Source organism: Gopherus flavomarginatus, chromosome 1 (assembly GCF_025201925.1).
Source record: "Gopherus flavomarginatus isolate rGopFla2 chromosome 1, rGopFla2.mat.asm, whole genome shotgun sequence".
In the NCBI taxonomy this organism is placed as follows: domain Eukaryota; kingdom Metazoa; phylum Chordata; order Testudines; family Testudinidae; genus Gopherus; species Gopherus flavomarginatus.
The window spans coordinates 129,732,329-129,757,414 of NC_066617.1; the positions used below are offsets into that span (position 1 = coordinate 129,732,329).

General features: G+C 41.2%; 1 protein-coding gene across 1 annotated transcript in view; it reads left to right on the forward strand.

Moving 5' to 3' along the window:
- The window catches only part of PPFIBP1 (PPFIA binding protein 1), a 174,080-nt gene that overhangs the window by 79,212 nt on the left and 69,782 nt on the right, over window positions 1-25,086 (forward strand). Inside the window, exons 3-4 of the mRNA XM_050936387.1 lie at window positions 21,541-21,630; window positions 23,832-24,037. Coding sequence (XP_050792344.1) covers window positions 21,567-21,630; window positions 23,832-24,037 — 270 coding nt within the window. The 5' untranslated portion in view covers window positions 21,541-21,566. The remainder of the gene's footprint in view (window positions 1-21,540; window positions 21,631-23,831; window positions 24,038-25,086) is intronic.

Genomic DNA, 25,086 nt, shown 5'->3' on the forward strand with positions numbered 1-25,086 from the left:
AGCCGGGCAAGCCTGAAGTTAAGACTTCCGTGGGACAGTTGACTCAGCCCAGTAATCTCTAGGCACTATAGCACATGCAGCCCTCAGCCAAAACAACCCATAGCATTAGACACTGTTAAGAACAATGTCTGGTTGCACTAATAACAGAGGTTTTTTGCTAGTCACCAGTATGGCATTTTGAGGAGAGTTTTTCAAGCACAGAATTTGTGTTTTGCAGCTAACATACTGCTTGTTAAAGCCCAATCCTGGATAGCATTCAGCAGGCAGGATTCCATCCCCATTGAAGTCAATAGATGTATTGCCATTAACTTTAGAGGGACCAGGACCTGACCATGAGAATTGAGGGTACTCTGCGCCATACAGGTTTGGTTCCTAAAACAGTGGTTGTGCAAAAAAGCCCTATTGTCATTTATACTACTTTTCAACATCTGTCTGGTGCAAACTAATGTTCAGGTCTAACGTAGTAGTTTTGTTTTTTTAAATTACTGCATACATTCAGTAAATATTTTTCAAACCTAGAAATTATTTCAAAACTTGAACTGTATACCTAGGAAATTTCAGTTCCCCTTGTTGAACATTTTAATGACTCCAGATGAGAAATGTCATTTGATTGCAGTGACTAAGGTCATCTGTTAACTAGAGTAAATTGTTTTAATTTAGACTCATGGTAATTAGAGATGTAAAGGACTGCTCAGATTATCAAATTCATCATGTAAAAATAAACTGTTCACAAATCTCCATTACATACTCTTGATAAAGTGCTTTAAAATAAAACCATCACCACTCAACCAAACAAAAAGGCCCTAAGGCATGATTTAAGTTTAGTAGGACAAAATCTGAAAATTAGGCCAAAATGTTCTGGAGGTTTTACAATTTTTCAACTTTATAACTTTAACTTTTTAATTGGAGAGGGGAAACTCTTGAAAACCAAGTTCACAAACATGTCAAGTTTTATCCTCCTTTAGTTTCAGATCGCCAAGACAGGAAACACAGAAAATTATGCTGTGTGATGGAAATGCCTGCAGCGCCCTTCCCACAGCAGTATTCCAGATGATTGGAAATAATGCAATTTTTATATTTTGGGTTCTTTTTATTTACCTGCTGGGTTTTGAAGCCTTAATGGTGCACTCATATCACATTTTCAAACTTTTTCTCTTCAAACATGAAGAGTAGAAATGTACTTTTTTAAAAGAGTTCAGTTTCTCATGCATTCACTTGGCTTGCAGCAAGGTAGCTTTAAGAAACAGATCAAGTATCATGAGACTTGTGATAAAATCACGAGAGTTGGCCCAACTATACCCAAGTTTCAGCATATTAATCCACTGCAAAGCCCCCCTCATTACTGTAACGCTCCAATGTGGCAGTTGGCAATTCTGTGGCAGTTTCAGGTAAATATTCAGTTGCCTATTCTATATATTCCAGTGTCTCAGTAGCCAGTGTGCCTCAGATTCTGTATTCTCAACTGGGAAAGTTGCAAATTTTGGCACTCATGTAGAGAACATTTGGAGCTTTATGAGAGGTGATGTGGGATAAGCACATTAGCTGGATGTTTACTCTAAAATGTTCAGTAATGACGAAGTTAACAATATTAACGTTTAACTTATCCTTTTTAGTCTTCACAATTAATACCCTGTTGAGATGTATGGAGCAGCTCACAATCTTGTCTTTGGACCTATCTATGCACAAAAGTTCTACCTCTTTAACTATACACCAGTATAGCTAAAGCAGTGCATCTCTCCTAGTGGGGACACAGTATACTGGTATAAAGGTGCCAATACAGCGTATCCCCATACGGTAAGAGGAATAAGATAAACTAGTATAAGGCCCCTTTGTACCAGTATAACTGGGTCCGCACTAGCGTGGTGGTTGTGGTAAAATTATTTAACTAAAAATAGCACTCCTAACTGAGGTAGCTTTACTGGTACAAAATCTGTATGTAGCCCAGCACTTAAGTTTATTATTGCTGTCTCTCTGCAGTCTGAGGAAGGCAACTCTGCATCCATTTATACCTGTTCCCTTTTTCAAGGTTTTCTTCATAGCATTAGGGCTAACCAGGGCCAGTGCAACCATTTAGGCGACCTAGGCAGTTGCCTAGGGCACTAGGATTTGGGAGGCGCCATTTTCTTCAGCAGCAACTGTGGCAGACGGATCTTCGGCCGCCCCGGTCGCCGCCGGCGTTTAGGCGAGGGAGCTGGGGCAGGGGAGCTTGGGGAGGGCTGCCTGCAGCAAGTGGAGGGGGGGGGCGGGCGGGACACAGGGGAACTCCTCACCCCTGCTCCGCCTCCTCCCCAAGCACGCCGTCGTTGCTTCACTTCTCACGCCTCCCAGGCTTGCGGCACCAATCAGCTTAGGTGCCGCAAACGTAGGAGGCGGAAGAAGTGAAGCAGCGACAGTATGCTCGGGGTGCTCGTGCGCGGAGCAGGTGTGAGCTGGGGTGGGGAGGTGCCTCAGGGTGGGGGGTAGGGAACTGCTGCAAGGGGGCCACCTCAGGGCGGAGGGGAGAGCTGCTGCGGAGGGGCGTCTCAGGGCGGGGGTGTGGGGGGGGGAGGGCGCAAGGTGGAAGTTTCTCCTAAGGCGCAAAACATCCTTGCATCGGCCCTGGGGCTAACTATATGTTTTCTGAAAAAACTATAAAACGTAAAATTTTGGAGAACAAACCTGTGGCATTTCATGGCAAATGCCACGACCAGAGAGTATGTTGGGGTCCCAATGATCATACTCATCTATGTGGCAAAAGTGATGTCTTAATCCACTACATATATCAAACCATTATTCTGCAGGGATGGGCCTGAAGCAAAACTCTCAATCCAAATGTTATAATCGGCCACATCAAAACCTTTGATCCAAACACTTATATAACTGGATATTTGAAATCCAAATTTGAATTCTTCCAATGTTTACAGCTTTTCCTGTTTTGGATTTATTCAGTTAGAGAGAGAGGCATGTGCTGTGAAATTTAATCTGAACATGGCTTCGGATCTAAGATTTTGGTGGTTCTCTAGATTTTTTTGAAGAGTCAATTTTAGGACCCTGAATGAACAATGTCTCCTTCGTTTCATGGACTGTGTAGCCACAGAATGTCAATATTGTGTTGATGAGGAATGTGTGGTATTGCCTTGGTTGAATTTACAGTCTAAGAGCTAAAAATGAATGTCTTAACTGTTTTTTCCTAATCAGCTGATATAAGCAGAATGTGTGAGAAAGTGAATGAATTTATTGATTTCTCAGAATATTTAACCTGAACCGTTGGAAAAAAAAATAGTTAATAAAATATCAGCTGCCTAGTATGAAGTACATCTACGCATACTCCTAAGTTTCCCCTTGACTTCAGAGCACTAGGGCCACCCGGGGGGGGGGCAAGTGGGGCAATTTGCCCTGGGTCCCACAGGGGCCCCCATAAGAGTTTTTCGTGGCCCCTGGAACTGGGTCCTTCACTCCGGGGGCCCCGGAAAACTCTCGTGGGGCCTGGGCCCCCGGAACTTCTTCTGCTCCAGGTCTTCGGCGGCGGGGGGGTCCTTCCGTTCCGAGACCCACTGCTGAAGTGCCCTGAAGACCCATGGCAGGGACCCCGCTGCCAAATTACTGCCGAAATGAGACCCGCCGCCGAAGTACTGGGTCCCCTTCGGCGGTAATTCGGCAGCAGGGGTCCCCCGGTCTTCGGGGCACTTGGGCGCCGGGTCCCAGAGTGGAATTACCACCGAAGTGGGGGTCCCCCGCCGCCAAAGACCCCAGGCCCCCTGAATCCTCTGGGCGGACCTGCAGAACGCTTGTGCAGAGGTGGCAGAAGTAAGTCCAAACAATGTTTACAGCCAAGGGCCTACTTAGTATGATAGACTATCGTATTTAGCTCTCTGAAATTCCTTGCGAAGTGCTAACTTGTCCTTCACCAAAGAAACTAACTTGCCCTATCTTTTGTTTTTGAAATTCCTTAAAAACAGAGGGGTACAAGGGGTAGGACAGACAAGCAACAAAAAAGACTTCAGAGCTGTGGACCAAGGTAAATAGTATGTTTTGTAATTAGAGATGAGCCTAAACCATAAATCTTGGATTGGAGATTTTGGAACGTTTTGAAATCGCAAGTTCTATTTATATAAGCTAGACACACACACACAGTGCATATCTGCCAAGGTATTTATACCATGCTAATCACTGTGGATCCAAATTTTGAGGCTTAAAGCCATCTCTAGTTTTATCATATTTACCTTGTTATAATGCAAAGTATAGAAAAGTATGTAGGGGAGCCAGAGAAAATACATATGTGGCTGGAAAATTATTGCATGTTTTAGAGTCTGGGAGCAGGTAACTGGGTGAGAATTTTCCAGGCTTTCCCAATATAAATAATTTGACTATATTGGAGGAAGGTTGCCATCCTTTTCAATAGTAAAAAGTTAATCTTCTTTGTATTTTATTTGTGGATCTTAAAACAACTTTAGATGTTATAGCAGAGGTCGACAACCTTTCAGAAGTGGTGTGCCGAGTTTTCATGTATTCACTCTAATTTAAGGTTTTGCGTGCCGGTCATACATTGTAACGTTTTTAGAAGGTCTCTTTCTATAAGTCTATAATATATAACTAATCTATTGTTGTATGTAAAGTAAATAAGGTTTTTAAAATGTTTAAGAAGCTTCATTTAAAATTAAATATAGAGCCCCCTCCCCCGCCAGACCGGTGGCCAGGACCTGGGCAGTGTGAGTGACACTGAAAATCAGCTGATGTGCCACATTCAGCACCCGTGCCATAGGTTGCCTACTCCTGTGTTATAGGCTAAACTCTCTGCTGAGGTAACTGGGAACAGTTCCATTGACTTCAAAGTTCCGCCCACTTACATCAGTAAAAATTTGGCCCTGTATGAATGTACATTCTATTTTAGATACTGTAACAACGATCCATGATGAAATCTGGGCAAAGAATCCTCAGTTATGAAGCATGTGATGGGATTTACATTTTTTTCTTTTTTTTTGTATATTCTTTAGCATTTGTACAAGCTCAAAACAATTTTGATGTCAGTAACTGGAGTTTGGCAACTATAGCCAAAAAAAAAAAAAGAAGAAAAAATATCGAGACTAAAACCCATTGATTCTCTTAGTTGGTATTTATACTCTCCCTTGTTTATTTGTGAACATTTGCCTAAGTTAGTTTTTTATTCATAAGAAAGTTTGTACAAAGCAACAGTATCTCAGGTAAACATTCAGATACATTAGCATGAGTATTAACATGGGAAGTATGCTCATGACCATTTAGAAAAGATTGTTTTTATTGACTCAAATGTCAAATATTGACTAGCAAGTACATTTGTAAAAAAAATTGTGACCTTTTTTCAGGTAATTGGTGAGCAGAAAAAGGAGACTCTTCATATTTATAAAACCACGATGATCCAGTCATGGCGCAGAAACTGCCATGTGACTTAAGTGACTAATCATAGGACAAAAATAATGAATCGTAAATAATAAATACTCATAGCAACCAATTCATTCTTCATTTTAAAAAGCACATGATAGTATTAGAGGGGATTCAGAGAAGAGTCATGAGAATAATCAAGGGCATGAAAAAAAAACTTCCATGTGAAGAGAGATTGCAAAGATTGGAATTGTTTACCTTAGAAAGGGGGACAGGCTGAAAGTATAAAAATTACAAATGGTCTAAAGAAGGTAGATCAGGAACTTCTGTTTCCCTGCCTCATAACACAAGAACAAGAGACTATTCTATTCAATTCAATTCAAAGTTGGCAAATTCAATACTGATGAAAGGAAATACTTTTTCACTTGAGTAATTTAGACTGTGGAACTCATTGCCACGGGAAGTCCGTTGAGGCCAAGAACTTAACAAGTTTCAAAAAAGAATTGGACATTTACATGAATATCAGGAGTTACTGATGATGAAATATTTGAAGGGGTGTTGAACCTCATGGTTCAGGGCTAAAGCCAGTATCTATCTTGGAGATCAGGATGAAACATCTATCCCACATCTTCCTATTGTGGGGTTCTTACATTTTCCCATGAGCCATTTGGTGCTGGCTGCTGTCACAGACAGAATACTGGATTAGATGGATCTTGGGTCTGGTCTAGTCTGGCAAATTGCAGTGTTCTTATGATAAGTTAATGTATAACTGATTCCATTATAAGAAGATTAAAATCATGATTCATTAGGCCAACATCATTGTCTACAGTCTTGAGGCATTAGAGTTCAAGGATTGGCCTGTCTTTGAGTGCCTGGGTTGGCAAGAGATGGAAGTGTGGCCCAGCTGTGGCTCCCAGCTTGAGGAGGAAGCAGTTTATCACCGTTATACCCTGCTCTTGGTGAACTTTGGAGTGATGCAGAGTTTCACAGGGATCAGAAAGAGCATGCCTCAGTACGTGCACGTTCTCATTGGATCATTTAGTTTTGGCGTGATATATAATGGCTATTTAGCTACTGTGGGTGCTTTAAAAAAGATATTGGGGGCTTAGTCTCAATCTAGAGAGAAAGACCATCCGAGAATGAAGGGGGCAAAGTGGACAATGATGGGGAGGAAATGGGAAAGGTGCTGTGAAGCTCTGTCAGAAGACCGAATATATGACCTGAGAAAATAGTGTGTTCTAGAAGTTAGTGGATTGTGGGATTCTTAAGGTCCCACAATACTGCACAAGAGTCCTCCAAAATGTTTTAATGTGGTGCTCAGATGAATCTTCATGCTCTGGGGATAGAGTGAAAGGACAGAAGGGTCTCAACTTGAAAAGCTGCTTTAGTGACTCGGAAACAATGACAGCGGGGCCCTAACACAGGCTAGGTGGAGTAGATGTTCGGCACTAATAAGTATTCAGGGGGAAATGCTCCTGCTGAAGAGACATGGTTCCATGCTTTGTGATGAACATGTATGTTTGGGAGAAGAGAAGGAGATGTGAGATGTCCTAAACCAATATTGTTCACTAGTTCTAGTCTAACCATGATCTTTCTAGTAAACTAATCTGCAGTCCTAGGAAGTTTCTTGCTGTTAGTCTGCACACTTACCTCTTCTTTCTTTAATACTTCCCGCATGTCATATCTTATCTTATCTTATCTTATCTTATCTTAACTTTCCTTAAACATGCATCTTTTTCCTTATATCTACAGCATCCTTTATCTGTACCTTTCACTTCCTCATATTGTATGGTCAGGTCTGCTCCGAGCACTTCTTTTGGTGTCTCTGAGATGACTTATTCTGCTATGCAGTAGTAATCTCTTTCATTCAGACTAACAATCTGATTTAAATCTACCTATCCCAATATTATGATCTGAGCCTGCTACCCACAGGTGTAATTTTCTTTTGCTTGTTTCCCTTTGACAAATTCACTTACAATTAAAACCAGGTTAGATTAAATTCCTGTTCCTCTGTCTGCACTTACCTCGTATATAGAACGAAAATGCTCTTTAATTACCTGATTCAGGGTGTGATAGATGACCATTTTTCCTTTGCCAGTAGTGGGTGTTACAAATTGCAATTTGGTTCTAGGTACAGTACATATTGTAGTATAAGGCCAATGTCTTCCATCATCATTTTCATCACCTATTTGTTAGATTCTGTGCCTTAGGCAAGCAAACACACCACTTTAAAAAAGTCTTGGAAGAAATTTGAAACATAGGCAGTTTATTTTTTCTGTCTTGTGTTAAGATATATTTCCAAATTGTTTCCATTACGTTACTGCCTTGCCAGCATTTATTTTATTTTACTTTAAAGCTTGTTTATTCTCCTTCCTTGAGCACCAGAGTAATGTATTGAATACAGTTATACGGTGTCTTTTTTGAGGCCTGGAACTCATGATAGCTCAACAGATTTGAAGCTAAGCCCTTTTTATATTACTACTAAAAATACCCCAAAGTAATTTTTAAAAAATCAGTTACTTGTTAAATGTTGAAGTTTTGTTTCTGCACCTTTCACCCTTTATCTGCCAGCCTCTTAAAAAAAAACTACATGCACTTTCTTTAAGAAGTTAATAGTAAATTAAAAAAAAATACAACCATGAGACTTTTTGGATCTAGAACAAAGGTGGGCAAACTTTTTGGACAGAGGGCCACATCTGGGTATAAAATTGTATGGCGGGCCATGAATGCTCACAAAATTGGGGGTTGGGATGCGGGAAGGAGTGAGGACTCTGAGGTGGGGCCAGAAATGAGGAGTTCAGGGTGTGGGAGGGGCTCTGTACTGGTGCATGGGGTGTGTGTCGGAGGGTGAGGACTCCAGCTGGGGGTGCGAGCTCTTGGATGGGGATGGGGTTGAGGGTGCAGAAGGGTGCTCTGAGATGGGACTGAGGAGCTCAGAGGGAAGAAGGGGGATCAGGGCTATGGCAGGGGGTTGTGGCGCAGGAGGTGGTCGGAGTGCAGGCTCCTGGTGGCGCTTGTCTCAAGCAGCTTCTGGAAGCAGCGGCATGTCCCTCCTCCGGCTCCTCTGCGGAGGTGCAGCCAGGAGGCTTTGCATGCTGCCCCGTCTGCAGGCACCGCCCCTGCAGCTCCCATTGGCTGCGGTTTCTGGCCAATGGGAGCTACACAGCTGGTGCTTGGGGCGATGGCAACATATGGAGCCCCCTGGCAGCCCTATGCATAGCAGCTGGAGAGGAAACATGCTGTTGCTTCCAGGAGCTGCACAGAACCACAGCACACACAGAGCGGGGCAAGCCCCGGATCCCGCTCCCCAGCAGGAGCTCGAGGGCCAGATTAAAATGTCTGAAGGCCAGATGTGGCCCCCAAACTGTAGTTTGCCCTCCCTGATCTAGAAGATGTGAAAGAGACACTAAAGTGTCTCTCCAGGGGAGGGGTGGTGGTGGTGTCCTTTCTTTGCTCTTTACTTTGCCTTTAATAAACCACCATGTCATGTGTTTAATTATTTGCAGAGGTGTGGTGTCATGCAGGGAGCAAAACATAATGAACCAGTTTGATGTTGTTTAACTAGAAAACTGGCTGTTAGCTTTGTAGCCTTTACAACACCCTTTGGAAATTATTCAACTGATTAGATATTTCATATTTGAAACACGAGTTTGTTCATAATTGAAATGTATTGTACAAAGGTTTCTTTGTAAATTATATTTCTTGCTTGTTCTGGCTCTCCAGAGAGAGCACAAATAGGTATCAGTATATCTGAGGTGACATTTATTTTCATGAAATACAGCCTCACCTGGCAATGCTGATAGAATTAAGGATGTATTGTTTTTCCAGATTTAAAAAAAATCCCACAGCATCATTTTATTAGTGGATTTTGTCACTCGGTAGAATTAATTCGCTGTAGAATTAAACTTGGTGTATTGATGATCTTCGTGGAATAGCTTCCCCCACCTCCTTCCCATACACATTTACAAAATATAAATATTGAGTTGTTGGTTTTGTTTGCTCGTTTTTTGGGGGTTTTTTTGTTAGACTGTCAAGAGAATAACATTTTGACTAGCTGTTCTGTCCCTCTCCTCACCCCAGACTGTTTCCTTTGGCTAAGAAACAAAATATAACCAAGATTGGAAATGTGGTACGCAGTAATTATCAATATTAAAATGTGTCAGAAGAGAGTGTGAGAACCAGCTACCCAAGACATGCATTTTATTTATATGTCAATAAATGACAGTAATACTTAGTACTTATCAAATGCTTTATTAGGATTCTTGTATTACTAAACCTTCCCAAAACACACATATAATGATCAAGACAGATCACACTTAAAGAGCAGTCTAGATTGTTTGGTAAGTTGGCATAAACAAACGTGTGTTTCAATAAAGCCAAATGCAAGGTTGCACCTGTAAGAACAAAGAATATAGGTCATAGTTATGGGATAGGGAACTATGTCTTTGTATGTAGTGTCTCTGAAAAGAACAAGGTCATGGTGGATAACCAACTAACATGAGCTCCCAGTGAAATCCTGTGGCTGAGAAATGAAACCCGATTCTTGGATGTATAAACAAGGGAACAGGAAGTGGGAGTAGAAGTGGGGAAGTGGTATTATCTTTGTCTGCAGCATTAATGAGACCATTACTGAGATGCTGTGTTTGGTGTCCAAACTTTAGAAAGGATACTGATAAATTGGGAAAGGTTCAGAGAAGAGCCACTGGAATAATTTGAGAACTGGGAAACCTGCCTTATAATGGGGGACTGAAGAAGACTGATAAACTTCTTTTTAAACAGATAAATATAACAGGCAACTTGGTTATAGTCTGCAAGTACCAGCATGGAGAGAAGATGTTTCATGGAGGAGGGCTCCTTGATTTAGCAGACAAAGGCATAAGATCTGTCCTAGTCTATTGTTTTTTATATTGTCTTCATCGCTGTAGTATCTGCTCACCTCCCAGAAGTATGTTAAGCGTCTTGACTAACACTTGTTATGTTGGATACTCTTGATCTTCTTTCTCTTTTTCTCTCCAATGGGAAGGAGTCCAGTCTTGTATCTGACTCCTAATGAGCTCTAAAGGTAGATCTGATGAAACCAAAAAGGCACAAAACATTACAGAAAATTCCATGGGCAGTCAGCACTGACAACAGGTGCTGCCATTTGAAAAGTGTCCTAAATTATGATGCATCTTCTTTGCATGAGAATTTATAAATTAATTGATCAATGTACTTATGTATTGAGATGAAGACAGAGTTGATAATTTGACTAACTGGATCCTTTTTATGTACATAGTTTTCGTTTAGATATAAGGAAGGTGGTGCTGACAAAAAATACGGAACTGGAGATTTTACTCAAAGTAAATCTGGACATTGACAGATTCCCAAAGAAAATGCACCAATAGAGAGTGCTTATAAATATTTCTCTTGATGCAACACAGAATGTATTGAAGAAAACATACCTTTAATCTCACCTGTCCTTGGCTCCTTTCAGTTTTGCCTGAAGTTGAAATAGCACACTTATGAGTATATGAAGCTAATTTTACATGTGCTATGTGATATGTAGAAGAAAGAAGAAAGAATAATCTTCTTGCCTAGATTTTAATAACGTTCTTTAGGGCAGCTTCTTTATTTCAGTCAAGGGTAATTAAACTCTCTAACCCAATGGTCCCCAAACTTTTGAGGGTCACAACCCCCCTTACCCTGTCTTCACCTCTCCCTTCCCCCAAACCTGGGGCTGGGAGTGGGCCCATGGCTGGGGGGTGGGTGGGTGGGGGGAGTGGACAGGGATAATGGGGCCAAGGTTGGGGCTGCAGCTGGGGGTGGCCGGGGAGAGCGGAGCCACAGCTGGGCCATGGTGGGGGCTGGTGTGGGCCCCCGGCCAGGTATGGAGCCGCACTGAGGCTGGGGATGGGGCCAGGTGTGGGGCCCCGAGCCGGAGGTGTGGCTCCATACCTGAAGGTGAGGCAGGGTTGGGTGGGCACTCCCTCCCTGCCCCTCGTGGGGCTGGCCTAGGCCTGCCATGCCCCACCCCCGCCAAATGTTTCTCTGTGCTCCCCTAGAGGGGTGCACCCCACACTTTGGGGACCTCTGCTCTAACCATAATGGATACCAACTATACTTTTTGGTAAATGGGATAATAATTTGATCCTGGGCGTATATAGGTGAGAGTTAATCATTTTATATACATATTGGAACTACAAACGCTTATATGAAATTGAAAAAGACCATAAGAACAAGTTGTAGTTGTGTGAAGAATTCTTGGATGTTCTGAAAGTGCTTATTGACTTTCCTTTAAACCTGAGAGCCATTTTACCTTCTCTGAGCTCAAAAAGAGAGAACAGATACCTCTCTAGATTCTGGCAAGTTTTGAAGCTTTCTCTTTCAGTGAAAGCAAGTTTTCAGACATTGCTGGTTTTTCTTGAACAGAGAATGAATTCCCTTCTGGCCTTGGATACCTCCACTGCTTTTATGTTTCAAACTGGATATAGAGAACTCTTTGGGTGCCACTAACATATGAATACGTGGGCACTCCACATATTGTCTCTGCCCCAATGAGTAGTTTCTTTGTACGTGTAGGGCTCTCAGACTTGGAATAAAGAAGATGATAGACACTGACCGATCAGCATAGATAGTCTCTGGGTGAGAACATTATGAATAATTTCAAACATGCAATATGTTTAAGTGCTTCATATTTGTTTGGCATCTTCATTAAGGATCCTGAAGTCCTTATTCAGGCGGATCTCCGTTTGAAGCTGATGCGAGCTTTATGTGAATGAGCACAGCATCATAAGCTCTCTGATGCTGCACATTTTGGCTGCCCTTAGGTTTTCGTGCAAAGCAGTGTTTTCATTTCTGTGTGGTTTGTTTTTCACTTTCTCTTGAAGTGGTTGGGAATACATCTGCACTGGTGAGGTAGCCAGAAGTGTGTGTATGTGTTTGTACTGGAAGGTGAACCGCATAACCCTAGCAACCAGAGTATTGGTGGGAACCAGCAGAAAGGATATTTAACAAGTAAGACCAAATACCTCCTTTATATGTAACAGCCAGAGACATTCTGGGAATGTCAGTAACTGATAAGAGTCACCCTAACTGATAATTGAAATAATTGCAATTTGAAATTATGTCTCTTGTCATTTAGCTTTCATGAAATAATATTTTTTTTCTTCTAGTCTGAGCAAGGTGTTCAGCTGTGAGCACTGGAATAGAGGTTTAAAAAACAAGTCTCTTGAACTGATTATATTTAAGAGAAGCTTTAGGATGGTAACACAGGTTTTTATTTGGGAAGCATGGCAGAGCTTGTCTTAAATATTCCCTATGGTAAGGTGTTTTGAGAGAAATACGCACATACTGGACCAGATTAATGGCTGGTGTAGCTCACTGATGTCAGTAAGATTGTATCGGGGATGAATTCCATGTGTTTCTCTTTGTCTGTTGGCAAGTGTCCATTTCACTCACCTTCTGTGTTGTGTTATACATATGGACCCATCTATTCTTATGGAGTGATTTTCCCTGTCTTCTTTCCTTATCTTTGTGAGTAAGAGAAAATGGTTTATTCTATTCGGTGTGGTGTTTATATATTAGCTAGGGGTGACTGTCTGAACAACCTCATTAGTTAATGAAAGATTCCCGGGGTCCTTGACTGCTTCACCACTCTGTGGGATTATTCAAGCTGTTTTTTCTCAGTGTTCCCTGACTGTCTGGCTTTTCCTATTTTTTATTTTTTTGGTAGGATTTTACCTCCTTTGGAAAGAAATAAATTAAAAAGAAAGAAAGAAACTGTTCTATTCTTCAACAAGTATCTGTTCCATTTACTTGCTAATACATCATTCTTTCATATGCAGCCTAGTTAGATGCTACCCACTCTATTTCAAGAGTCAGCAATTCATCCTTTTGGTGTGTGAGTATTCCTTTTGTCCTTCCTCTTACTTTATTTGTACTAGAAACATCAAGCAAGCAGATGACATTTCACATGTACAAGGCAAGCATGGTCACTATCTTGGTACTCAAAATGGTTTGGGATGCTTGTCCCAAAAATGTGTGCCTTGTATTCCCCTTTCCCTCTGCTTTCTGATATCCCTGCGTCTTTTCCTCTCTCTATGGTGTGTTGTCTTTTCTTGCCTTGTTTTTTGTCTGCTGTAAATTCCTTGGAGTGCAGAGTCTTTGTCTTTCTTCCTGTCATTTGAATGCCGTACATAGCAATGGTGCTATGTAAATAATAATAAAAACCACTCTGTTTCTGAAGCAGGGGAAGAAAACTTCCAGTTTTCTTTATCTCAGTAGTTTCACTTCCTCAAACCCAGATGACGCACCGTCTGGGGAGGGTGACCAGTCTGTTCTATTCAATTCAATTCAAGCTATCTTCGTTTTGAATTACCACTTTGCAGGGATGAGTAGTTAGGGAAACAATATCTTGTCATATAGTCTCCAGCTGTTTTTTACCTCTCAAAATTTCCTAGCCTGTGGCCTGCTTAGTTTGACAGCAGATGTTCTTTGAGAGGTGGCAAGAGGATGTTTGGCGAAGTCTTTTTTTGTTCTCTTTGGATTACAAAAAGCAGCGATATTTCCTTTTGCTTCACTGGACTTTATTTTTTTAAAATTTGACCCTGCTCCTACCCCCAGGGCAATTCCTGTTGTGGTAGCGATGGTGGGAGCTCTACTGCATGGTTGCCTGTGTTTTAACCACCTTGTCATCCAACCCCACTTAGAGCAGGGCTAGATGACCCTAGTTAAAACACCTAGTGACCACCTGGGCCCTATCTAGACTAGGATTCTCACTATTGCTGCTATTAGTTGAGCTGTATTGATGGTAGCTTTGGTGCAGATCTCTCAGAACAATAGTCCAGTATGGACAAAGTCTTTGTTCAGAAGAAAAACTTAAGTGGGAAATGTATTTAGCTGAAAATTGTGAGATTGTTTTGCCCTGATGAAGCAAACTGGTTCCATTTTTTATATTGTGGTAGGTAGTGCCTAGGTGTCCCAACCCCATTGTTTGCTAAGCATTGTACAAACATGCAGCAGGCAGTCCCTGCCCTAGAGAGCTTACATTCTAAGTATAAGACAAGAAACAGGTATTTGGGGGAGGGGGGGAGAACAAGGTAACAATGAGATGATGGTTCTGCTCCTTACCAAAGCTATGGGCAGCATCTTGGCTTTTTTACGTTCTCACTCCCTCCATGATGGTTTTTTTAAATAGATGGCCTGTTCCTGAGCTATGGTGAGCACGTTCGAGTCCCATTAAAATAAATGGCAGTTCAGGGTACTTGGCACTTTGCAGTATAGGGCCCTTAGTCCACAGCACAATAGGGAACCAGAGTTTTGTCTAGAGTGGAAGACGTTCTGAGGGTTCTCTTTAAGTTCTCTGTCTTAGAGGACTCGAGAAATTTAAAGATGACGGTGCCCATTCTCTATTCGTGAAGATTCTTATACTACTATACTAAGGGCAAGAATTCCTTAATTGTCTAGGCTAGGGGTCTCAAACACGTGGCCTGCAGAGTTATTTGCTGTGGCCTGACAAGCTCCCCGCGCCCCCCCCCGAATTATTTCCTGCTGTAGCCAAACTCTCCTCATCCGTCGCCACCCCACCCGCCCCCAGTGTGCCATGTCCCCGCTCCTCTGCCTACCTCCAGTTGCTTCCAGCATTTAGCACTTTCCAGGAAGGGGGGGGGGGAGGAGCAGGGAGCCACGTGCTCAGGGGAGGAGGCGAAGAGGTGGGGCAGGAGCGGGGATTTGGGGAAGGAGTTGGAATGGGGGCAGGGAAGGGGTGAGAGGAGGCGGGGCAGAGTGGGGCCTCATGGAAGGGGTGGAGTGGGGGGCAGGGGCTTTTGTACCTTTATATGAAAAGGTGTTATTGATCTGGCCCTTGGACTAATGTACTAGTCCTCATGTGGCCCTCGTGGTGATTTGAGTTTGAGATCCCTGATCTAGGCAATCTTCAAAGGAAGAAGGAGGTTTTTTTTTTCTCCCTTATCAAACATGTAGGCAGCTGAGCCATAGATATTTTAAGGAAAATTTGCTATATATTATGGCAGGCAATATATTGTTTGATCTTTATTGCTTACTTACCTTATGCCAAAAATCTGCAGCTATAATTCTTCGATTTGGTTAGACCTTTTTTTGTTTAGCTCATCCACATGTTATTTTTTCCCTTTCAAAAATTACTGCAGCTTCTCGAACTTCAGTAACTAGGTTAAAAAAAATGTATGTCATTATGTAAGTTCAGTAGTCTTTATTCCATCATTCCAAGGGTATCCCTCAGGTTCAGATCCACTTTTTGCTGTTTTGCTGCAAGAAGAGCTTTGATGGAAAAGAGATGATGCTCACTGGCCTTTTTCATTGTAGCCTTTCAGCAGAGATAGCTTGGTGGTCTGCAATAAAAGTTACCAAGCGGCTGGTATATACTTATAGATGACAATTGTATAGGGAAACTTTAGAATTGTTTTGCTTTTTAGGGATCTGCATTCTATAATTTACACCAAAGATGAGATGAACAACTTTCCTTATTGCTTATATTGGAGCTGAATGTTGCCTGCGATGCTGGAAATATCTGACCTTTTGATAAGAAGACAAAGTGGCAGGGCATGCAAAAGATTAAAATGATTCTCCCTATCTGATTTTTGTTTAGCCTTGTGCTGTATCTATGTTTATAGTAGAAGTGTTCTCTCACACAGACTGTGTACCCAGATGTAAGCCACAACAATCTAGAGTATCCCTGTGACTCATATCTTCATTGTGCTAGAATAGAAACTACACGCTAAAGCACATGCTTAACTTTAAGCGTGTGGATACATTGCCTTTGCTGGAACTACTGATGTCCTTTAAGTTAAGCACATGCAAGTGTTTTGCCCTTGTGATGTATAGGTTCAGCCCATGTGTGTATAAACTCCCTTTCAGCACAGTGGCTGCCACCTTGGTAAAGACAACAGCATTTTTAAAAGGTGGACTTAGTGCTTCTGAAGGGATCCAGATTGACACCCCAAAGACTTGAGTCTTCTAGCCATAAAAGATGTGTCTACACTGGAACAAAAGGTGTAATTTCCAGATTAGGTAGGTGTACATGCTCTAGCTCTGATTGAACTAGTGCACTAAAAATAGTATGGCTGCAGCGGCACACGGGGACAGTCCATCTGAGGCCTTAACTATATATTTGGTGGCTAGCTGTGCAACTGTGATTACTTGACTATTTGTAGCACAGTAGCTCGATCAAAGCTAGCATGTGTGCATCTACCCAAGCTGGAAATTATACCTCTAGCTGCAGTGTAGACACACCCAAAAAAGAGGTAAGCCAAGGCATGGGAAGCAGCAGCTCAAACTTTCTCACACCAGTGTGATACAGACTTGGCTTGGAATGGGACCAGGCCTAACGGCAAAATGGTACTTCAGTTTTTATGGTCATTCAACCCTTGGCCTCTCCTATGATACTGTCAACAAGGATAACAACCATGTTGGTGGTTTTTGTGATGTGGCTGGGTGTACAATAAAAACTGAACTGACATCATCACCTATTGTCACATAGGACACGAGACAGCTTTCAGACAGTAATAACATTTTGCACTGCTGGCCTGGGCTGGAATTCAAGCCCCTTATTCCAGTGGCTCTCAACCTTTCTAGACTACTGTACCCCTTTCAGAAGTCTGATTTCTCTTGTGCACCGCCAAATTTCATCTCACTTAAAAACTACTTGCTTTTACACAATCAGACATAAAAATACAGAAGTGTCACAGCAACTATTACTGAAAAATTGCATACTTTCTAATTTTTACCATATAATTATAAAATAAATAAATTGAAATATAAATATTGTACTTATATTTCAGTGTATAGTATATAGAGTAGTATAAACAAGTCATTGTCTGTATGAAATTTTAGTTTGTACTGATTTCGCTAGTGTTTTTTATGTAGCCTGTTGCAAACTAGGCTGATACTTAGATGAGTTGATATAGCCCTGGAAGACCTCTGCGTACCCCCAGGGATACGCATACATCTGTTTGAGAACTACTGCTTTATTTCATGATGGGTCCCTTGTTGATCCAGTCACCCAGCAACTTCACTGTTATCCATACAGAATATGCTTCAAAGTACAGTAACTCCTCACTTAAAGTCATCCCGGTTAAAGTTGTTTCATTGTTACATTGCTGATCAATTAGGGAACATGCTCATTCAAAGTTATGTAATGCTCCCTTCTAATGTCGTTTGGCAACCGCCTGCTTTGTCCACTGCTTGCAGGAAGAGCAGCCCATTGGAGCTAGCTGGTGGGGGCTTGGGACCAGGGTGGACCGGCAGCCCCCTTATCAACTCCCCCTGTCAGCTCCCTGCTCCCCTAAGTTCCCTGTGCAGCAGCTGCCTTCAGTTCAGCTGTGTCCTTTCCCCCACTGCCATGTGCTGCTCCTGACTTCTGTCTTGGAGCTGCTCCTCAAGACTCCTGCTTGCTTTGTGGCGGTGGAAGGAAGGAAGAGGGGTCTAATGTTTTTTGGTGTCCCTCTCCCCTCATTCCTGCACCCCACTTACCCCATCTTCCATAGAACAGGGGGGACAGACCAGGACTCAGGATGGAGGGAGCTTGCAGCAGCTGCCTCTCAGCAAGCTGATCTAATTAACAAGGCAGTGTACTTAAGAGAAATGCGCATGTCTCCCTCCATTCCTGTTGCCTTGTGTAGAGAGAGAGTTAACCCTTGAAGGCTCAGCCAATTGCTAGTTCATCATTTACCAGTAAGGGAAATATCCCATCCTCTGACTCCCTCACCTCAACCAAGCTTCACAATCATCATCACTGTGTACCAGGATCTAGATCTAGATCTAGATAGTCTTTTGTCTGGTGAAAAAAATTTCCCTGGAACCTTACATTAATTCTTATGGGGAAATTAGATTCTCTTAACATCATTTCGCTGAAAGTCACATTTTTCAGGAACATAACTACAACATTTAGTGAGGAGTTACTGTACCCATCTGCTTCTCACCAGATTTTCACTTTTGGACATTGGGTGGTTAGGAAAAGGAGGTATGAGGAAGGTGTATCCCCCTGTGTTGACTCAGTAATCTAAAATCTTGAGATCTTATTGGGTGAATTGCTCTGCTAAGAGTCCCAGACAGAAGGGGTAGCCCAAATTTTCCCTATCCATCTTCAGATTTCTTACTGATTTTGTAGTTAAGGCAGTGGACTGGGAGTCCAATCTGGGTTTAATCTGAGCAGTACCACAGACTTCTTGTGTGACCTTTGAGCAAGACACTGTGAAAAGACTTCCACTGACTTCAATGGACTTTGAAGCAGGCTTTTAATCTCTTTGTTCCTCAGTTCTCCATTTGTAAAAATGTTTCTTTTTTTACAGTACAAATATTTTTAATAAAAATAATTATCTAAAATGAGCACTTGACACTTTGTATTCTGCATTATAATTGAAATCGATATATTTAAAAATGTAGAAAAACATCCACAAACATTTATAGTAAATTTAAATTGGTATTCTGTTATTAACAGTATAATTAAAACTTTGATTAATCACGATTAATTTTTTAATAATTTGACAGCTCTAATAGATATATAAAATCTCCTTCACAACTGCGGGATGTTTTTTGCCTTGTGTAAAGTTTTTTGTTACTTTCTAATAAGATATGTCAACTTGTCTCTGAGCTGCCTGGGGCATTAGACTTAAAATGAAAGCATGTAAGCTGGTTAATTTAGGCAAAATTCATTGGCTATATATCCTTGTGGTGAGGGATTAATTCTTCCCTTCTCTTAGTTTAAATAAGAGCCGTAGAGATTTGAACTCTGGCACACTGTGTACTCCTAAAATGGCTGCCACTTGTGCACTTAACTTTGGCGCCTTTTGATTCCTAATGAAGGGTTTCACCAATTGCCTCAGCATAGTGGGGAGAGGCTCTGGCTGAACTTCTGGTCTGGGCCAGCTCTGATGCAGTCAGTATAAATTGGTGCAAAGGAAGTGGGTTGCCATCTTTAGAAGCCTCTTATGTTGATTTTTTGAAAGTTGAGTGTTCTCATGAGCTAAAGGATAACAGGAAACAAGGATGAGTTGTTGCAGCTGGGAAAGTGGGAGTGATTCAATTAAGAAATAAAGTTTGAGGACCAAAACTTAAAAATACTACTTTTTTTCTTTAAATCATCCATTTAAATTCCCAAACTCCCATTTTATCATCTTGGGAAGTGTGTCCAGCAGGTTCTTCTTGAAGAGTAGAGTAGAGTGTCCTTCCAAGAAAAGTCTAGTTTTTAAATCCCTCTTTATTCCTCAACTTGTAAACATTCTGGGATTAGATTAATTGTGGTGTAACTCCATTGTCTTCTCTGCAGTTCTCCCAGGGCATAATTTGGTTCACACGCTGCTGACTCTTGTCAAAAAGATAACAACGAAGCACTCTTCTTATGTGCAAGAATCTATTTTTGTATTTTTATTTGCTAATTTATTTTTTTTGATATGTATGACGAACAATGGCATTTATTTTATTTTGCCCCCATTTGTCACCTTGTTTCCACACACAGTCACGATAATGCAAGTGACATGTATTTAGAACCGTTAGAGAAGTCCGAAAATTACGCATGGGCTGTTTTTTTCCCTCCTCGGTCTCTACTGAAGTAATGCACAGAACACTAGACCCCTGATTTACCTGAACTTCCTGAAACCTGGATTATCTGAAATTGGGTTTTTTCTCCCAAGATGGACCATTGATATAGAACAGTGTGCCATGTTAACGAAAATAGTTATTTCCTTTCTCATCCGCTATGAGACTCTTTTTTTGATTCATGAAGGACTACAGAAGAGGAGGAGTTGTGGGCCTGGGGGAGCTTTAGAGCAGAGACTCAGGCTTACTGCTATGGTTAAAGCTTCACACTCAATTTACTTCCCTTCTGGCAAATTTCAATTGGCTATTAGAGCATGCTGTTTCTCCTGTGTGAGCTGTCTGAAACATCACATGCCACTGCTGGTGGGAATTAGAGGGCCACCAATGTTCTACAATACAGGCAGCTGACACACATGAATGTGACTGTGACCAGGCCTCCCAAAGATAGAGACCAGCCCAACAAGCAAAGACTTGATTTCCTAGCAGCTCATTTGGGGCTTAGGTGAGACATGCCTGCTGATATTGCCAATGGTCAGGAAGAACCCTGCTACTTTGTAAACTTCCTAAATTTAGAGGACACTGAGTGATGCTATGATAATTGGGCTTAAAAATGTACCCTAATGGTAAACTCAATTGTAAAAAAGTATATGAAAGTTCAAGAGATGTTGCAATAACTTGTACAACAAACGTTCATGGAAAGTAGTTGCTTTCAATAATGAATGTTATTAAGAGGTGTAAAAGTGAGACAAAAAAAACTGAATTAATCTAAGCAAAGAGGCCTATTAATATAACTCAAAGACTGTAGTTTAGTAAAAACAAGAAATGTGGAACCAAAAACTAATGAACCAAAATTTGTGTCAGATACTAGGCCTAATTGGTGGACAAAATAATGAGGGGATAAGCTACTCCACCCACCACTTTTTTTTTGGGTCCTTAAAAAAAAGACTTTTTTTTTGAGAGGAAAATAAAAACAGAGTGAGGCTACTGGAGCAACTTGGTTATCATGACTGTCCCCCAGTGTCTCCTGGGACCCTAGCCTTCGTCATCCTGATCCCGAGAGATGTCTTTACCAGACTGGGCCAGAGAGAGGGATCCAGATGGCAGTGCTAGTCCTACCAGCTCCATCTGAATCCCGAAGACCACCTGAAATAAAATGAGATTAGACTTTAACAACAGTTCCAGTCCATTTCAACTCACTTCTCTTTTCCCCAAAAGGACAGTTATCAGCGTTAATACCATCTAAGAGACTGCCAAACAAGACGGGGAGGTTTCCTTCTAAAAACTTTCTCCAGCTGAAGGAAAGGAAACAGAGGATATTGTTAAAATGAAACACGGGCTTAATATTTTTCATTGCAGATGCTTTAACCATTTTTTCCTTCTCTGTATCTTTAATACAAAGTTACAAGGATTTGTAGTGGTGTATTTGCCATAGTGTTAAGCAAGCTGAGGTCTCTGTATACCAAACCCCAGACCTTGTTTAATTCTGTTTAATGTTGGACAGTGACTGGATTACGTTAACACTTTTGGCCCATGTATTCCATCTCAATTAATACAACCGCAAAATGAATAGCCACTTGCAGACTGACTTGCTTAGCTGAGGCTTTTGATGTATTGGTGTCAATGTAACAGAATTATCATTTCATTTCTTGTTAGGCTTTAGCAGTGAGTAAAGCAGGAAGATGATGAGTGACGCAAGTGACATGCTGGCTGCAGCTTTGGAACAGATGGACGGCATTATAGCAGGTAAAAACATTATGCTGTTTGTTCAACCAGTTCAATCCTCCTTTCATCTGTGTAGGGCTGTTTCAGTCGAAAGAGGATGCAAATAGAACTATGTTTAATGACTCCCTACTAACTAGCTGTGAAACTCAAAGGATGCAAACAGATTTGGATGGCCCAAATCACTGCAAACAGACAGTGCAAATTCAGTTGCACCTTTTCTCCTATCTCCCCATCACTATACTTCACAAAACCATTGGGCAATGTGGTTCAACTTGAAGGGCTGAAATAGCCAAGGATGTTTCAAATCAGGATTAGTGTTTGTTTGAAGAGTAGTGGGGGTGTCAGGAAGGGAAAGCTTGTCTAGTGCTGTACCTCACTCAAGTCTTGAGAAAAATTAATTAAATAGGCCTGAATGGGACAATTCAGATTAAGAACTGAATTTTGATCCTTTCAAAGTAGAAGCTTTTTGAATCAGGGCTTTGGTTTGGGCCTGTCTCTAACTTTAATGTTTTCATAAGCATGAGCAATTCGCTCATACATTTTTACTGGGCTGGAGAGAGAGCTCAAAAAGTATATTACTTCCTGAACTCTTAAAACTGTGTCCAGTAAGCTGTGAAAAAAATACAATCATATGAAACAGAGAAATAAAGCAGATAGAAGTTTTTGGTTTGATTCCATTCCAGCAGAGCTATCCAGACAGCTGTTCAAATTGAAGAAGTATTCTGTGTAGGCAGCATCAGAGATATGAAGGCTTCAACAATCCCACATACAATAATATCCTTTAAAAAAAAAGTTTTTAAAAAAGTTCCTGCTTTGCTGGAACTGACTTTTCTCCGCAATGCTATCTTCTTAAAGACCTGTGGCACACATGTGCAATGTATACAATGGGTCATAATGAAGTCCTAGGCTTGATATAGTCTATCTCTAAAAAAAAGTTTATATTAGCATGCAGATCTAGTCAAGCGTCTGAATTATGAAGGGCCCAAGTAGGCTTGAATAACATGGGATTTAATGTAAAAATAAAGGATGGTTATCAGGATGTTTAAGACACCAAAGACTTAATTACATATGTCTTTACAAACCTTTAAATAATATTGCGAAGGAGTTGTTAATTCTGTCCTATCACCTCCTATACTTCTTCAAGGCATTTTTCTCTTTTCAATTTTCTCAAGGGAATTAATAGTTGGAATGCTTGCATTTTTCAGACTGCCAGACAAATGAAGGCTTAGAAGGAAGTGTACATTCTGCATATATCTGCAATATCCAAACAGTTAATAGCACAAAAGCTGATACTTTGTCGTTAATATGTCTCACTGTGTCTTGGCATTACAGTATTAAGTCGTTACAGAGGTGACAGTCTCAAATCAGTGTGTTGAAGTATCGAGACAGAATTAGCTAAGCTAACTTAAATCAGCTTTAACTGTGAATTTCTTCCCTTTTTTATTGAACCTTTAACTTTAGAGTGAACGTCCTTTGTGTTAGTGAATAATAACTTTTGCTTATTAATACTCACGTGTGAACGCCCTGATATCCACCTTGTTTGGGCTTACGGTTTTAATTTTAGGGGAAGTCATTCAATATTTCCTTCTCTTCCTCTTTGTTCATGCGCTTTATTTTTTTAAAGGCTTCCGAGCCTTTGCATCAGGCTAACCTCTCTCTTTGAGTGAAAAATGTTGACTGCAATTCCCTGTGGAACCCATCAGTGTCTCTCTTGGATCATGTAATCACCACAGGGTGAGACAAAACACCGCTAGGGCTGAACGTGTTTCTTCCATAGTATTCCCAACCTCTGGTAGCCTAGGGAGCTGGGGGACCAAGCTGTGCCTTGAACTCCAGTGTGCTTTGTATTGGCATGTTACTCTACTGCAAGACAGTCATAACAGCCTGTGATATATTATGTTAGGTTTACTGTACATTAAAATTGTAGAAAGGATACAAGTTACAGGTATCATCAGGACACCAGATGAGTATCAGTGAAGAATTACCTGTCTGTGCTATAACATGGAGATGAGCCTGCATCCAAACACCCTTAAAGTCTGGGAGTTCAAAATCCAGATCCAGGTCTGAATTTTGTTGGTAATAAATATTTGTCACAAGGAATCCCTGTAGGTGCTGAACCTCCTAGATGTATTATAGCAAGTCTCATAATCATATTTATATTTTTATTTACTCTTGTGGCTTATCTGATGTAATCCTTGTCTCTTTACCTTGCTTTTGTCTAGGTTCCAAGGCTTTGGAGTATTCCAATGGTATATTTGATTGTCAGTCCCCTACCTCCCCGTTCATGGGGAGCCTGCGAGCACTGCACCTTGTGGAGGATTTGCGTGGTTTACTAGAGATGATGGAAGCAGATGAAAAAGAAGGACTGCGATGTCAGGTCCCAGATTCAACAGCAGAAGCTTTGATTGAATGGCTCCAAAGCCAAATGGTACAATATCACTTTGACTTTCTAATAAAACATTGGGGGTCCTGTCTTACAGGCTACAGCTGGTCAGAAAATGGGTTTTTATTTTCTACAGAAAAATTCTGAATTTTCAGTCAAAAATTGAAAACCAAAATTTTTGGGACAAAATGGGCAATAATTTGGCTCAGAAAAGCTGCTGCAGAGCCTCATGATCTCATTGTCCTTTATAGCCTGGAGTTCCTGGTTGGACATTTTCCATGATGTACCCCAGTGTCTCCTCTTGGTGGGAACATTTTCCAATGATTGGGCATTCAATATTTTTATGAAAAAATCAAAATTTTCTGTGGAAAGCAAACACTGTTAGTGAAAATTTTAGTTAGTTGAAACCCAATTTTCTATCAAAAATCAGTTTTAATGGAAAATATTTGGTCAGACCTACTGTTTACACTTTTTGGTATTAATAATCTATCAGGAAAACTTTTAGAATGACAGCATCTTTAACTGACTGTTATGTTGGTTTAAGAAGGAAATTAGTGGCATATTGTATCATTCAGCATAAATTGCATATTAGAGACCAAATCTGTTCCAGTTACTTTCTGTGCCTGTGAATTCCAGTTTTTGTCATCCTCGCTTTGAAGAAACCCCGGTGTGTACTTGGCAGGTTTATTTTTCCCTTGCCCATGGCTTGTTACTACTGCATTTGAGAGCAGTGTGTTACTCTGTAGTAGAGTGTGACTTAGGAAAGCACAGAGGAAGTAATTATGCACAGTATATGTGAGACATAATTTAGGGCAGCCTCTTCAGAGAGGCCTCAGCCTGACCACTAATTTTGCATCCCTAATCCCCTTCCGGTTGCAGTATTCCTGGTGTACTTGCTTGCAGGTGCAAGTGAAAGTCTTCCGTGTTTGTGAGTTCCTTTGGTGCTGGTTTGGTGGCTTAGCGGAGAATACATATCTCAGGGGAGCACAGGTGGTGGAAGTGAAAATTATATATTAGGCCTCATACTTCAGTGTTTGTCAGTCTCTAAGGCTATGTACACGTTAGCACAAATGTCAGTATAAGTCATGTCAGTC